Below are 14,240 nucleotides of genomic sequence, written 5' to 3' on the forward strand. Positions count from 1 at the left end.
GTGTATCAGTCATAAAACTGACATCTTCCAAACTCCCTATGAAGCCACCTTCATCTTACAGGGGAGGCCTCCTTTCTCCCTGGTCCTTCCCTCTGCTTTAACCCCAGCCCCTCCCACCTGACCTCAGTTCATGCCTCCTTGTGCCCTGTGAGATGGAAGGCAGTCCTTCAGGATTGTTAGGGAGAAGCTGTCCTTGTCACAGACCTCCAAGTTAGAATGGCAACCGACTCTAGAGTGTGCTTGGAAGAGGAGAGGGAAGCAGGGGGAAAACTGTGTGAATGTGCCCAGGTAGGTCACCTCTACCTAGAGCACCTGTCCTCCTTGACGGAAGGAGGCACGTGCACAGAAGTCTATGTGAACACCGTTGCCATCACTGCAATGGCAGCCAGGTTTTGGGGAGAGATTGTCAAATGAAACAAAAGCAATCTTTATAGCCACCGATGACCTTTTTCTGTATCATGTGTCTGCAACACAAGATTACAGATGAATGACCAAGTTACAACATTGTGTTTTTTCCATTGTCCAACCTAGACAGCTAACGTGTTGAATCACACATTGATTTTCTCTGAAGAATCATGTCAATTCTTTTGCTTGAGTAGAGAATTAAGTTTGAAATTTAAAAGTTTTCAGGGTCAGTTGCTCAGGATCTCCACTCTGAGAGATAGCGTCTTTAAAAACAAATTATTCTGGCAATTTTACCCAGTGAGAGGGTCAACTTTAAAAAACAATTAGAAAAAGTAATCCTCAATATGTGTGTTTGTATGTGTGTGAAATTTTCCAAATAAGCTACTTAAAAAGTTCTCTCACAATTTTATGTGCAGTATTCTAAATGTACATTGGCTGAAAGAACAAGAATACAGTCAATTATTTTTTAGAGTTTTTATTAGATGCATATTTTCTTTCAAGCAACTTGTAACTGTCTATATACATAATAATGTCATATATATGTATATGTGTGTGTGTGTGTATATATATATATGTCAGAATGTTTGAACTGACCCAGAGACGAGGCTCATATGCCACGTGTATACTCTCAACAACTTTAAGAGCAAGACAAAAGACCCTTCCAGTCACTTCCTATTGACAGCCACAACCCTCAAGTTTCACACTTTAGAGCTGGAGAAAAATCAGTAGTACCTCTTCTTCTGACATCTTAATCTCTTGAGAGGTTCTCATACCTTTGTGTTTTCCCACCTAATCTTTACAGTGGTGGTCTTAGCTACCCCTGGACTCAAAACAGTCTTAGGCATATACAAAATAATAATATAACTAGCAAACTGCAAAAATCCCACACAGTTCTTCCTTTGAAAGAAGTCTCTTAGTGTTTGGATAAGGTTTGTTCAGAAATGCATCTGGAATGTGTATCTCTAGCCCCCACATTCAGGTTGAAGCACAGAGGTTGGTAAATTGTGTATTCTGTGGTTTAAAAAGCTTGAAGCGACCTGTTTCCAAATGAGTGTGTCCTTCTTCCCTTTATCTATTGATAGCAGTCATTTAGGCTTCCCTCAGCTCTTCCGGGCCTCTGTACTCAGTGCTTATAAAGCTTTGGATTTTTGTTAACTATGTAATCAGTACCACCCAAATGTCATATCTGACCTGGAAGTGTTTCTGGACCTCAGACTCGTGCATTTGTAAATCTAGTATTTCAGAGCCACCTGGGGATGCCTCATGGTTTGAGCCAGGATGGAAGGACTGCTCTGGTGGCTGGAGCAGTCAACGGCAGACAGCCCAGGGTCTGTCTGCCTAGGGTGGTGTTCAGCTTACAAAACTGGACCCTTTCTCTTCCACCAACCCCTGTTTTGACCTAAACCTCCTTCTCCTCCCATGCTTGATGTCTCTTTTAGGGCAGTTCTGATGCTTGCCTCAAATCTAGGGAGTCTCTGATTCCTCTCTGCCCTTCACTGCCAAGTCAAATCCACCCCAAATTCTGCTGACTCTCATCCTCAGTGCTGTGAGGAGGTATCCATCCTTCCCATCTCTGGCTTCAACTTTAGTGGAGCCTCCTCACTTGATCACATTGTTGCTGGTCTCCTTGACCTGAATGCTCACCTTTCCAGGCCATCCTTTGGTTACGGAATGAGCCTTCTGCAACACTGGCCAGGGCTCCCCACTCTGCTCTCAGACTTTGATGAGCAATGCCATCCAGTTTTCTCATGCGCCAGCCTCATTTTTCGTCCCAGGAGTTCCCCCAGCCAGTGCCTGTCTCCCCACAGCCAAGTTTTGCCTGCATCCTGGAGCTCAGCTTCCTTCTCCACCAACAGACCATTGACCTCCAGTCCTTTTTCTGTGAAGAAGCCTTCCCAGCTCTCAGCAGACCACAGGGCTCTTCTTTGGCACCAGTGTCTGTGGAACTTATTAATATACCTTTTGGGGGAGATCCCGCATGGAAGATGTCATTCCTTATCTGATCACTGGCATGTCTTTTCTCTCCATGGCAAGAGAAGGACCTATTTTAATCACATTTGCAACCTGGCTATGGCCCTACCCAGATAAGAAACTATACAATACTTTCCTCAGTTCATTTTGTTATTCCTGTTCAGGTAACCAAACTCAGGAATTAACAATTCTCTGAGAAGTTTTTTTTTTTTTTTTTTTTTTAAGACATTGAACCTTTTGTAGTGAGGGGAGAGCTTGCCAATAAATTGTATGTGGAGGGGGATGGTGAGAAGATTGCTATTTCATCAGCATGTTTTGGTTTGGCTTTCTAGAATTGATGGACTTGAAATATCTAATATATTTAGAACTGATGCCAAACTGACGGATGAAGTCTTAAATCCTTGTTGACAGTAATTTCCTCTTGAAAAGAACTACTCCCCCACAGTTTGCAGATATAAACTGAGTCAGATCACAAGCCAACAGAGATTTCCTGTTCTCCTGTGGATCGTGTATAAACGGAGCTTACTCGCTCTGGAGCCTCTCCCTGGAAGACTGGACAGCCTTTGCAGAAGCGGCTGGCGAAGTACTTTCGGAAGAACCGTAAGAGATAGTTTCGGAACTTCTCCCCCACGAAGGCGTAGATGATGGGGTTGATGCAGCAGTGCGTCATCCCCAGGGTCTCTGTCACCTGCATGGCTTGGTCCAGCCTGTTAGAGCCACTGCAGTTATTCAAGCCAAAGAATTCCTGGAAGGTGCTCAGGAGAAGGACGATGTTGTAGGGAGCCCAGAAGAGAAAGTAGACAATCATGATCACGAAGATGAGCCTCACAGCCTTGTGCTTCTTCTTCTCGTTGCGACACCGGAGCAGGGTTTTTATGATTCCCGAATAGCAGACGATCATGACAAGCAGTGGCAGCACCAGCCCCAAGATGACTATCTTTAAAGTTTGGAAATTCTTCCAGAAATGATACTGACTGGATGGGAAATGTGGGCTGCATGTATGACGAGAGCCTTCTTTTTGGGATTTGGTAAAGATAATTCCTGGGAGAGAGGCAAACACAGCCACCACCCAGGTGACCACACTTGTCGCCGCCCCAAAGGTGACTGTTCTGGCTTTTAAAGCAAACACAGCATGGACGATAGCCAGGTACCTATCGATTGTCAAGAGGATGATGAAGAAGATTCCACCAAAATAACCAATGAAATAGAACCCTGTGAATAACTGGCACATTGTATTTCCAAAGACCCACTGGTCTGCAGCATAGTGAGCCCAGAATGGGATGGTGATGATGAAAAGTAGGTCAGAGATGGCCAAGTTGAGCAGATAGATGTCAGTCATGCTCTTCAGCTTTTTGCAGTTTATCAGGATGAGGACAACCAGCATGTTACCCACAAAACCAAAGATGAATACCAGCGAGTAGAGTGGGGGCAAGAGGCGGGCTGCAATTTGCCTCACGTTGAGTTTTTGGCATGGCTCTGACATCCCATAATCAATGTCATAGAGGGGAGTTGATGTTTGATAATCCATTTTGCTTGACTCTGTAAATAAAGAAAAGCTCTTTTATAAAGTCCTAGAATGTCCTTAGCAGTCCATCGTGAATGCAAACCATTTTACATACTAAAGTAGGTTTTAAAAATTGATACATAGATTTCTACATTTAACTGAAGTCCCTTTTTTGGTCAAACAATGAACTTTTTATATTAGTTTGCTGCTAGCTTCTCTGCTTTGGGTTTCCGTGGTGGCTCAGATGGTAAAGAATCTGCCTGCAATGCAGGAGACCTGGGTTCGATCCCAGGGTTGGGAAGATCTCCTGGAGGAGGAAATGGCAACCCACTCCAGTATTCTTGCCTGGAGAATTCCATGGTCAGAGGAGCCTGGTGGGCTATAATTCATGGGATCAAAAAAGTCAGACACGACTGAGCGACTAACACTCTGTTTACTAGACGGAGAGCATCAGCCCTCTCACCAAATAAAATTGGGTGTTGCGTGGCCAAGTGCAGTGAATGAAGCTGTGATAACAATGTCCAGAAACTGGGTCAGGGACTGTCCAACCGTGTCTGTTCTTAAGCTGTCATTCCCTGGAGTTAGCTTACACATAGCATCATTAGGAGCTTGCTGGTGGTAATGAACAGTTCTCAAGGGCACTCTGCCTACCAAGCACTGTTCTAAGCTTCACTTCATTCATTCAGTTAATCCTCAAGGTGACTTAGTGAGGCAGGTCAGGTTTATTGTCCCCGTTTTGCAAATAAGAACCTCGGAGCACAGAGAAGATGAGTAACTTCCCCAAAGACCCACAGGGAGTAAGCAACTAATTCTGAAGGCAGGCAGTGCACACTGTAACTCTTATCTGCTACAGTCCCTGTCTTTCACTCCTTGGTGAGAGAACTACAAGCAGGATTGTCAGCCTGGAGCCTTGATGTACTCAAAATGAAACAGACTGATGCCCAAGTCCCTGGAGAAGGTCATAGGAGCCAGTAGCCAGTTGTCAAGTCCCGATTGCCGTTCTCACATTTTCTCTGAAGTTTGTGTTTGTAGTTTCTGAGCTGCTATGATTAAGGACCCCCTCCCCTAATACATAAGAAATGGTCAAGTGGACAGTGTTTCATCTCCTAGCATGCGTCCTGTGTTAGCTTAGTTCCTTCACAACCCACTAACTTGCCTGGTCTATTTAGGTCCCACTGCTTGACTGAGAATTTTCTTTAATTAGTCCCTGTGAGACTCCAGCTCCCAGTACCTCAGATTAAGCAGCTGGGAAAAGCACACAGAAAAATCTCACCTTTAAATTCTGAGCCAGAAAAAGAATCAACTAGATGTGCAATGAAAATTGATTTGATACTTATAACTTGTTATCAATTTGGACAATTTTCAGGCTTCCTTCTTTTCTTGGCAGAAATAAAAGGAGACTTAGACGCAGCCTCTGGTCGGGCACATGTTCAGGGGCGTCCTGCTGAGGAGCTTTTATTTCTCCTAACCAAAAGGGAATGTCTGTCAAAGTTTTGGCCAGTAATTATTCTCTGAAAATATCTTTCTTTTGAAAGGTGAAGGCTTTTTATAGTCTTTCATTCATAATCCTGTTTTGTATCTTTGATGTTATCACAGTCTGAAACTGATTCTAAACTCTAACTTTTTCCTTACTTAAAGATTATATTTTAAGATAGTTCAGTGAGCACCTGGTGTATTTCTGATGTTTTCTATGGTTTCCTGTAAAGGCTTTTACTCATCACTCAAGCTGCGCTAAGAAATAGGCAAAGTTAGCTGAGAGACGACTTACCGAGAGAGATTCTCGTAGGGGAACGGATGTCTCAGCTCCTCTGACCAGCTGAGCTGTGCAAGTCAAACATATAGACAGCATAAAAGTAGGAAATGCACAGTTTCTTCTGAGTTGGGGGCGGAGTTTTACTGAATAAGTATCTGGCTGTGCAAAAAATCATCAAAGAACAGTCCTTTTTTTTTTTTCTTAAATTGAGCTTAAAATAGACTAGAAAATAGATCTCTAATCTGAAACTTTATTCATGGGTTTCCCTGATTACGCAATTTCTTTTTGCTTCTTAGTTCACCCAACTACCCAAATGGTTAGAAAAAAGAAGGAATTAAAGGATATTAGAACTAGAACATTCATAAGCATCTAGTCAAAGGGCCATGTTTTACTGAAAGAAACTGCTGTCCAAGAGACAAATGATTTGTACTAGACTGCAGGGCTTATCAATGGGGAGGCTCAGAGGGTGAGAGATTCTGACCCACTTGCTATTTGTCTTCCACAGAAGCCAACTGAAACTGACTTTAAAGTGGGGGGAACATCTCACATTGACCCTGTGATCCTCCATAAACCTGGGCTTCCCAGCTGGCTCAGTGGTGAAGAACCTGTTTGCTGACACAGGAGATGTGGGTTTGATCACTGGGTTGAAAAGATCGCCTGGAGGAGGAAATGGCAAACCACTTCAGTATTCTTGCCTGGAAAATCCATGGATGGAGGAGCCTGGTGGGCTACACACAGTCCCTGGGTTTGTAAGAAATCTGACACAACTGAGGGACTGAGCGTGCATGCCCCCCACTTGTTCACTCCCTCACTACCCCCTTTCCTCCCACAACTCACACACATACACTCACCACCCAATACTATTTTCCTCTGCAAACTAAAATAGCTGATTGCTTAAGGGTTTTTACTGTACGTTCACCTGTGAGCTGAACGTGTTGCCCATCTTTCTCCAGATCAAGTACCTTTGGGGCACGTCATTATAAAATGTTAGCCTCCTTGTTCACCATTTTGCAGCCCTCCAAGGCAGCCCATGTTTGTGGGTAGCTGTACTGTGACATAGGTAGCAGAGTCCCACACTCCAAGGATACAGTCTATCTGGAATTTCTTTGAGAGTTTTTCAACATGAAACAGGCAGCAAGTGGCAGAAGAAAAGGGTCAAGTTCAGGATTCTATTTCAATATCTCCAGTCACCCCAGGCTTCCTTGGTGGTTGGTTACTTATCTAAAAACCTCAATTGTTGACAACAGAACTGAGAACATAGAACAGAACTGAGAGCCAGCCCTGAGCCACAGGAGGGCCCTCTGCGTGCTTTTGTTTCCTCCACCACAGGCTAAGAAACACACGCCAACACTGACTTGTGATCTGAGAAGACCCCAAACCTGCTGAAGTGGCCTCTGCAGTCAGTTGCCTGAACTCAAGGCCTGACCCTACCCTCACCTTTCTCATTTGTGGAATGGGCTGAATAATGGTAGTTGCTCCTTGGGTTTGTTGGGAGGATTGGTTGAGACATCCAAGTTGAGAATGTAGCATATAATGTACACTAAAAAAAAAAAATCAGACTTGTACTCATTCAGTGATTCTTAGAGAGATTTATTATATAAAATTCTAATAAAATTGGTTTCTTGGGGTCCTTGTCAGCAAAGCAGAGCTGAAAGGGAGAAGCTAATGGCTGGTGCTCCAGAGTAGGGGGTTATGACTGCTGGGGAAAGCCAGAATAGGGCAGAAAGAACCAGCAACTGGCAATCAAAACCAGGGCAATGAATCATGAAAAAAGTGTTCAAATTCACGCTGTATGTGGATTCAGGAGACAGCAGTCGAGAACTGGAGTCCAGCCACTAGGCTGGGCTTGCTGCTAAGTCACTTCAGTTGTGTACGACTCTGTGTGACCCCATAGACGGCAGCCCACCAAGCTGCCCCGTCCCTGGGATTCTCCAGGCAAGAACACTGGAGTGGGTTGCCATTTCCTTCTCTAATTCATGAAAGTGAAAAGTGAAAGTGAAGTCGCTCAGTCGTATCCAACTCTTAGCGACCCCATGGACTGCAGCCTACCATGCTCCTCCATCCATGGGATTTTCCAGGCAAGAGTACTGGAGTGGGGTGCCATTGCCTTCTCCAGGCTGGGCTCAATCCTCAGCTTTACTGTTTACCACTTGATCTGTACAAGTTTCCGAAGCTTTCCAGATCTTAGTTTTCTTATCTGTAAAATGAGGGCAAAAAAACCCCAATCACAAATGTGCTTGACAGATGTGTGGTCAAGATCAAATGACAGAACAGGTGTAGAGCCTTTTGTTGGTACTGGCTCTCTGTGGGCTAGTTAAGTGGTGTCGTACAAAGTATGCTTGAGAAAGCATTTACAAAATGGGTAGCAAATAAATTAATACAAAATTTCACAGGAAACAGGGAATATAATTTTGTCTCAGTGAAGAGACCCTTGTGTGTTCACTGGTAATACACTGGGTAGAACTCTTAGATGCTGCAGGACAAACATAATGTGTCTGTGTGTGGCTTTGGTTGCTTTGTACTTTACCACATGGACCTGGGGTTTGTCTGCCCTGTCTTCTGCGGGTTGTCATTGGGGTGGTTGTAGACTTGAGGGAACGCTTACCCCCAGAGGGCAGTGTAGAGTAGTGAAGCAGGCTCAGAGTCACCCAGACTGTGCTGCTGACTCATTGTGTGCCCTTAGCCAGATCCTACCCCTCTCTGAGCTTCTGTTTCCTATTTTGTCAAATTATGTGCTAGACTTTAGGGGCCCCAGGAGACCTCCCTCCTGAAATACAAAATGACTCCATGGCCAAGTTGCTTTGGAAAAGACACATTTGGGCAATACAGGGTGAGGATTCACAGGCTGAAACAAGGAAGCACAGCTTAGCAGTGTGTGTGTGTCCCCTTTTAGGGGGACATTCAGGTCACCTTTTGGGATAGGGGTTCATTCCAGGGATGCACAAGGAAGGGAGGACCCATGGGAACATCTTCAGCATTTAATCAATAAATTATTGCTCTGGATACAACAGCAAGGCAAACCAGTGGTTTATCATGCCATGACTTAGTTTTCCCATCTTTGCTTATCTTCTTACCTTGGCCCTTCCAGTTTCCAGGGCTCTGGTTCTGATATGCAGGTCTTCAGACTCTCCGTGAGGAATGAACTTTTGGCTGGTTTGCTGCTCTGGACTTGATGCCCAGCCCTCCTCCTGGGGTGCTGGCCAAGCTTTCACTAGCTGCTCCAGGTCGAGTCATTGTACCCAAGTTCTGAGGGCAGCTTCTCTCTGCTTGCCCACGCCATCTCTGGACCATGACTCAGAGCATCACACACAAGATGGGGAGGACACCTACTCTTTTCTTGGGTTCAGAGGGCCAACTGCATGAGCTCAATGAACTGAAACCCTGGGGGCTCACACGGACTCTATCGATGTCAGCAGTGAGATGGGCTGAAAAGATAGCACACGAATCTCTTAGTTTTTAAAACATGTATCTAATTCTAAAACTAACACATCATGCTCATTGTATCAAGTTAGGAAAAACAGAAAAATAGAAAGTACAGAAAAGATTAGTCATTGTCTCACAATCTCAAAACAGTCCCTCAACACATGATGTATTTTAATCCAGACCTTTTCCCATGCATACTTTTTGATTAATTGTTCTCACACACATACCAGTTCATTATGCTGCTCCTTTTTTTGGCTAAAAATTACAGTATAGGTATGTACCCATGTTGTTAAAAATTCTTTATAAATACATCTCTTTAATTGTTACTTAGATTGATGTGTAACTTACATGTAGCAAAAACACACTAGTCCTAGGTGTACATTTTGGGGAAGTTTTGATACACATACATCCCTGTCACCAGATGATAGAGAGCAGCCCTGTCACCCCAGAACATGCCCTCACACCCAGCCCCACCTTGCAGGGGCCAGTCTGTCTTCAGTGCATGAATGAGACGTACCTCTTTTATAGCTTCACATAAATGGAATCACAAATGCTGTCCTCTTTCTGTCTGGCTCCTTTTGTTCAACCGAATGCAGTAACTGTATGTGACAGAGCTCTGTTGTTAGGTGAGCCCTTTCCCTGGGTCACTCACTTGGACAGCATGTTGTGGGTATTGCTGTCAGTGCTCTGATATCTCCACCAAGGAGGAAACTCCTAGTGTCCCTGAAGCCCCCTTCACCAGCAGAGCCAGAGAATCCCCATGGTTCTCAAAGATACAGGAAGAATCCCCCACCCCCACCAGTATTACCTTTTGCACCTGTGTGCCTCAGCAGTGATGCTGGGGTCCCATGACTCCTCTTCATCTACTGCTCCAGACACCATTCATGGTGAGTGGGAATGGGGGGCCACCATCCTGTCCTCTTCACTCCCACTGTGTCTGTCCATTCAGTTCAGTTCAGTCACTCAGTTGTGTCTGACTCTGCAAACCCATGGACTGCAGCACACCAGGCTTCTCTGTCCATCACCAACTCCCGGAATTTACTCAACCTCATGTCCATCAAGTCAGTGATGCCATCCAACCATCTCATCCTCTATCATCCCCTTGCCTTCAATCTTACCCAGCATCAGGGTCTTTTCCAGTAAGTCAGTTCTTTGCATCAGGTGGCCAAAGTATTGAAGTTTCAGCTTCAACATCAGTCCTTCCAATGAACAGCCAGGACTGATCTTTAGAATGGACTGGTTTGATCTCCTGGCAGTCCAAGGGACTCTGAAGAGTCTTCTCCAACACCACAGTTCAAAAGCATCAATTCTTTGGTGCTCAGCTTTCTTTATAGTCCAACTCTCACATCCATACATGACTACTGGAAAAACCATGGCTTTGACTAGATGGACGTTTGTTAGCAAGATAATGTCTCTGCTTTTTAATATGCTGTCTAGGTTTGTCATAGTTTTTCCAAGGAGCAAGTGTCTCTTAATTTCATGGCTGCAGTCACCATCTGCAGTGATTTTGGAGCCCAAGAAAATAAAGTCTGTCACTGTTTCCATTGTTTCCTCATCTATTTGCCATGAAGTGATGGGACCAGATGCCATGATCTTAGTTTTCTGAATGTTGAGCTTTAAGCCAACTTTTTCACTCTCCTCTTTCACTTTCATCATTAAGAGGCTCTTTAGTTCTTCTTTGCTTTCTGCCATAAGGGTGGTGTCATCTGCATGTCTGAGGTTATTGATATTTCTCTTGGCAATATGATTCCAGCTTGTGCTTCATCCAGCCCAGCATTCTGGATGATGTACTCTGCCTATAAGTTAAATAAGCAAGGTGACAATATATGGCCTTAATGTACTCCTTTCCCAATTTGAAACCATTCTGTTGTTCCATGTCCAGTTCTAACTGTTGCTTCTTGACCTGCATACAGATTTATTAGGAGACAGGTAAGGTGGTCTGGTATTCCCATCTCTTTCAGAATTTTCCACAGTTTATTGTGATCCACACAGTCAAAGGCTTTGGCATAGTCAATGAAGCAGATGTTTTTTTCTGAAACTCTCTTGCTTTTTTGATGATCCAGTGGATGTTGGCAATCTGATCTCTGGTCCCTCTGGCTTTTCTAAATCCAGCTTGAACATCTAGAAGTTCACGTATTGCTGAAGCCTGGCTTGGAGAATTTTGAGCATTACTTTACTAGTGTGTGAGATGAGTGCAATTGTGTGGTAGTTTTAGCATTCTTTGGCATTGCCTTTCTTTGGGATTGGAATGAAAACTGACCTTTTCCAGTCCTGTGGCCACTGCTGAGTTTTCCAAATTTGCTGGCATATTGAGTGCAGCACTTTCACAGCATCATCTTTCAGGATTTGAAATAGGTCAACTGGAATTCTATCACTTCCACTAGCTTTGTTTGTAGTGATGCTTCCTAAGGCCCACTTGACTTCACATTCTAGGATGTCTGGCTCTAGGTGAGTGATCACACCATCGTCATTATCGTGGTCATGAAGCTCTTTTTTGTATATTCTTTTGTAGAGTATTCTTGCCACCTCTTCTTAATATCTTCTGCTTCTGTTAGGTCCATACCATTTCTGTCCTTTATTGTGACCATCTTTATTGCATGAAATGTTCCCTTGGTATCTCTAATTTTCTTGCAGAGATCACTAGTCTTCCCCATTCTGTTGTTTTCCTCTATTTCTTTGCAATGATCATTGAGGAAGGCTTTCTTATCTCTCCTTGCTATTCGGAACTCTGCATTCAAATGGGTATATCTTTTCTTTTCTCCTTTGGCATTGCCAAAGCTTCTCTTCTTTTCTCAGCTATTTGTAAGGCCTCCTCAGACAACCATTTTGCCTTTTTGCATTTCTTTTTCTTGGGGGATGGTCTTGATCACTGTCCTTTGGACCCTTCCAAGTTGGACCCCTTTACCCAGCCCACGCACCATGCTCCCCTAGCCCTGTGCAGATCATCAAGCTGAGTAGACACTAATAGGCTGTCCACCTCATCACTTTGTTAGATATGTCCAGACTTGGTGGAAACCCCATAACCCTGCTGAGAAGCCTGATCTGTGCACTTTGGGATTTCTTTTAGATCAGCGTGCAGACATGAAGCTAATGCAACTTTATGTGTGGTGAGGTGTGGTTTAGTTGCTAAGTCGTGTCTGACTCTTGCGACCCCATGGACTGCAACCTGCTAGGCTCCTCTGTCCATGGGATTCTATGGGCAAGAATACTGGAGTGGGTTGCCATTTCCTTCTCCAGGGGACCTTCCCAACCCAGGGATCGAACCTTGGTCTCCTGCATTGCAGGCAGATTCTTTACCAACTGAGCTATGAGGGAAGCCCCTAAGTGTGGTAACAGAAGTCTAATGTACGATTAAGGTGTGTACTAGACCTAGCACAGTCTTCAGTGGGTCAGGTCACACCTTCACCTCTATATTCTGCTCTCTGTATAACAGGATATTAGGTGGGACTTTTCCTGTTGCCCCAGAACTGGCAACTATGGCCTGAGGCTGAGGACAACGAGGTGTTAAGTACCCTGAAATTCTACAAAAAACCACTGACACCTAGGATTGAACACCTCCTCCAGGGCTTTCTAAGTGTGACAGATTCAGCTCTGTGCCCCTAGTCACCATGACAACTCTTCTCACTGTGTCCTGTACAAGGTGGAGACAGGTTTGGGCAGGAAAAGGTTTTAGAAGTGGGTGAGGTTGATGGGAAAGAGGGTGGGGTTCCTCTCCTCAAAGCCAACGGAGGGACCTCTGAGAGAAACGTGTGAGGAGTGGAAACTTGCTGGAAGGGGAGGCCAGTACCTCGTTCCTGGGTGGGGCATCCACTGGGCAGCAAGCCCCCTGAGCAGGAAAGAGGAGATTGGGAGACAGGTGATGGTGGAGACGGTGTGTGGCAGTCCCAAGGATGTCTAGTGATAAATGTGCCGGACTGTGGCATCTGGAGACATAGCCAACTCAGTCACTCACCACACCCAGGGCTGGCCCTCCCTGAGTTCATAGGCTGCCTCGTGGAGGCCGCTCACCAGCCCAGACACTTCTTCACTCGTGTTGGGTTTTCTCTTGGTGGCCCTTGGTGACCTTTGTCACTGGCTAATCTCACCTGAGGCCATTTCAATTTGTCAGAGAAATTTTAATAGGGAGAAAAAGTGAGGGCAAAGAGGTAGGGTCTTGATGGCTTACTTCCAGGAGACGGCAGGGCCTCTCTGAAAAATACTCAAACTGTCCCAGTTACCACAGATTGAGGAGGATGGTATGGGGTGGACGGTGCCAAGTGCCAGCTTCACCAAGAGTCTTAAGTATGATACCCACCCCTTGGAATGATCATCTTTCCTGACATCTGCTTACCTCAAACGGCCCACTTGAATGCTGTCCCTGGGATAAAGGAGACTTGGGGTTTCCACTTCTAGAAAATGGTTCTAGAGATGGTTGGCAGCTTTTAAGTGGCAGTTTGTTTGGTGGCAATAAAATCCTGCTGTAGCTATTATTACTATGATGCCAGACTCACTTTCTCCTTGGGGCTCTCAAAAAATTTCACACACAGGTCTGTTTCTGTGCCTTGCATACACTGCCTTGCATAATGCATTGTGATTATTAATACTCTATTGTGATGATTATTTCTCCCCTGCTCCTCCCCATCAGTTGTCTCTGGGCTGGGAGGTCTAAGGGCATGAGAATACCATAACCATCTCTATGTGCCCTCCCCAGGCTGACACACACTGACTCCTCAGGTGTATTTGTCACATTGAATTCCATCATGGAAAAACAATTTTCCAAATTTTATTTATGGAGGCACTATATAACGTATGTATCAGTTAACTTTTGTGCTTCTTAGTAAACAACCCCCACAACTCAGAAGCTTAAAACAGCTAACGTGGACTGCTTACTCCTGTGACATGTGGCTGCTGGGTAGCTGGGGCCCAATTCTGCTCTCTGCGATTTCCCACTCACTCAACCAGGCACCTGGGCTGAGGGACTTGTGGTCTGGGGTGGACCTTCCTGCGGCTGAGCAGGGAGAGCCAGAGACTCCATCGAGGCATTTCAGCACCTGCTTGGATGAAGCAGGTGTCAGTTGTGCTGTCTCCTGGCCGAGCCGCCTGTGGTCGGGCTGAGGGGTGTCCCTCCTGTAGGGTACGCTGCAGGTCACACATCAAGGACAGGCATGTGTAATCACACAGGGGAACAGTGAGAAGTTGTGAACA

At 45.0% G+C, this 14,240-nt stretch overlaps 1 protein-coding gene and 1 long non-coding RNA gene across 2 annotated transcripts in view; one reads left to right on the forward strand and one right to left on the reverse strand.

Annotated features, from left to right (window-relative positions):
• LOC139178651 (uncharacterized) overlaps positions 1-14,240 on the forward strand; it is a 191,665-nt gene that overhangs the window by 34,474 nt on the left and 142,951 nt on the right. The gene's annotated exons all lie outside the window — the stretch shown is intronic.
• Positions 865-5,736, reverse strand: CCR5 (C-C motif chemokine receptor 5). Its single transcript, XM_019985017.2, has 2 exons — positions 5,649-5,736; positions 865-3,915 (listed from the first exon to the last, which is right to left on the reverse strand). The coding sequence occupies exon 2, from the start codon at positions 3,902-3,904 to the stop codon at positions 2,846-2,848; it is 1,059 nt and encodes a 352-aa protein (XP_019840576.2). The 5' UTR covers positions 3,905-3,915; positions 5,649-5,736; the 3' UTR covers positions 865-2,845.

The sequence above is a fragment of the Bos indicus genome, chromosome 22, assembly GCF_029378745.1.
Source record: "Bos indicus isolate NIAB-ARS_2022 breed Sahiwal x Tharparkar chromosome 22, NIAB-ARS_B.indTharparkar_mat_pri_1.0, whole genome shotgun sequence".
NCBI lineage: Eukaryota > Metazoa > Chordata > Mammalia > Artiodactyla > Bovidae > Bos > Bos indicus.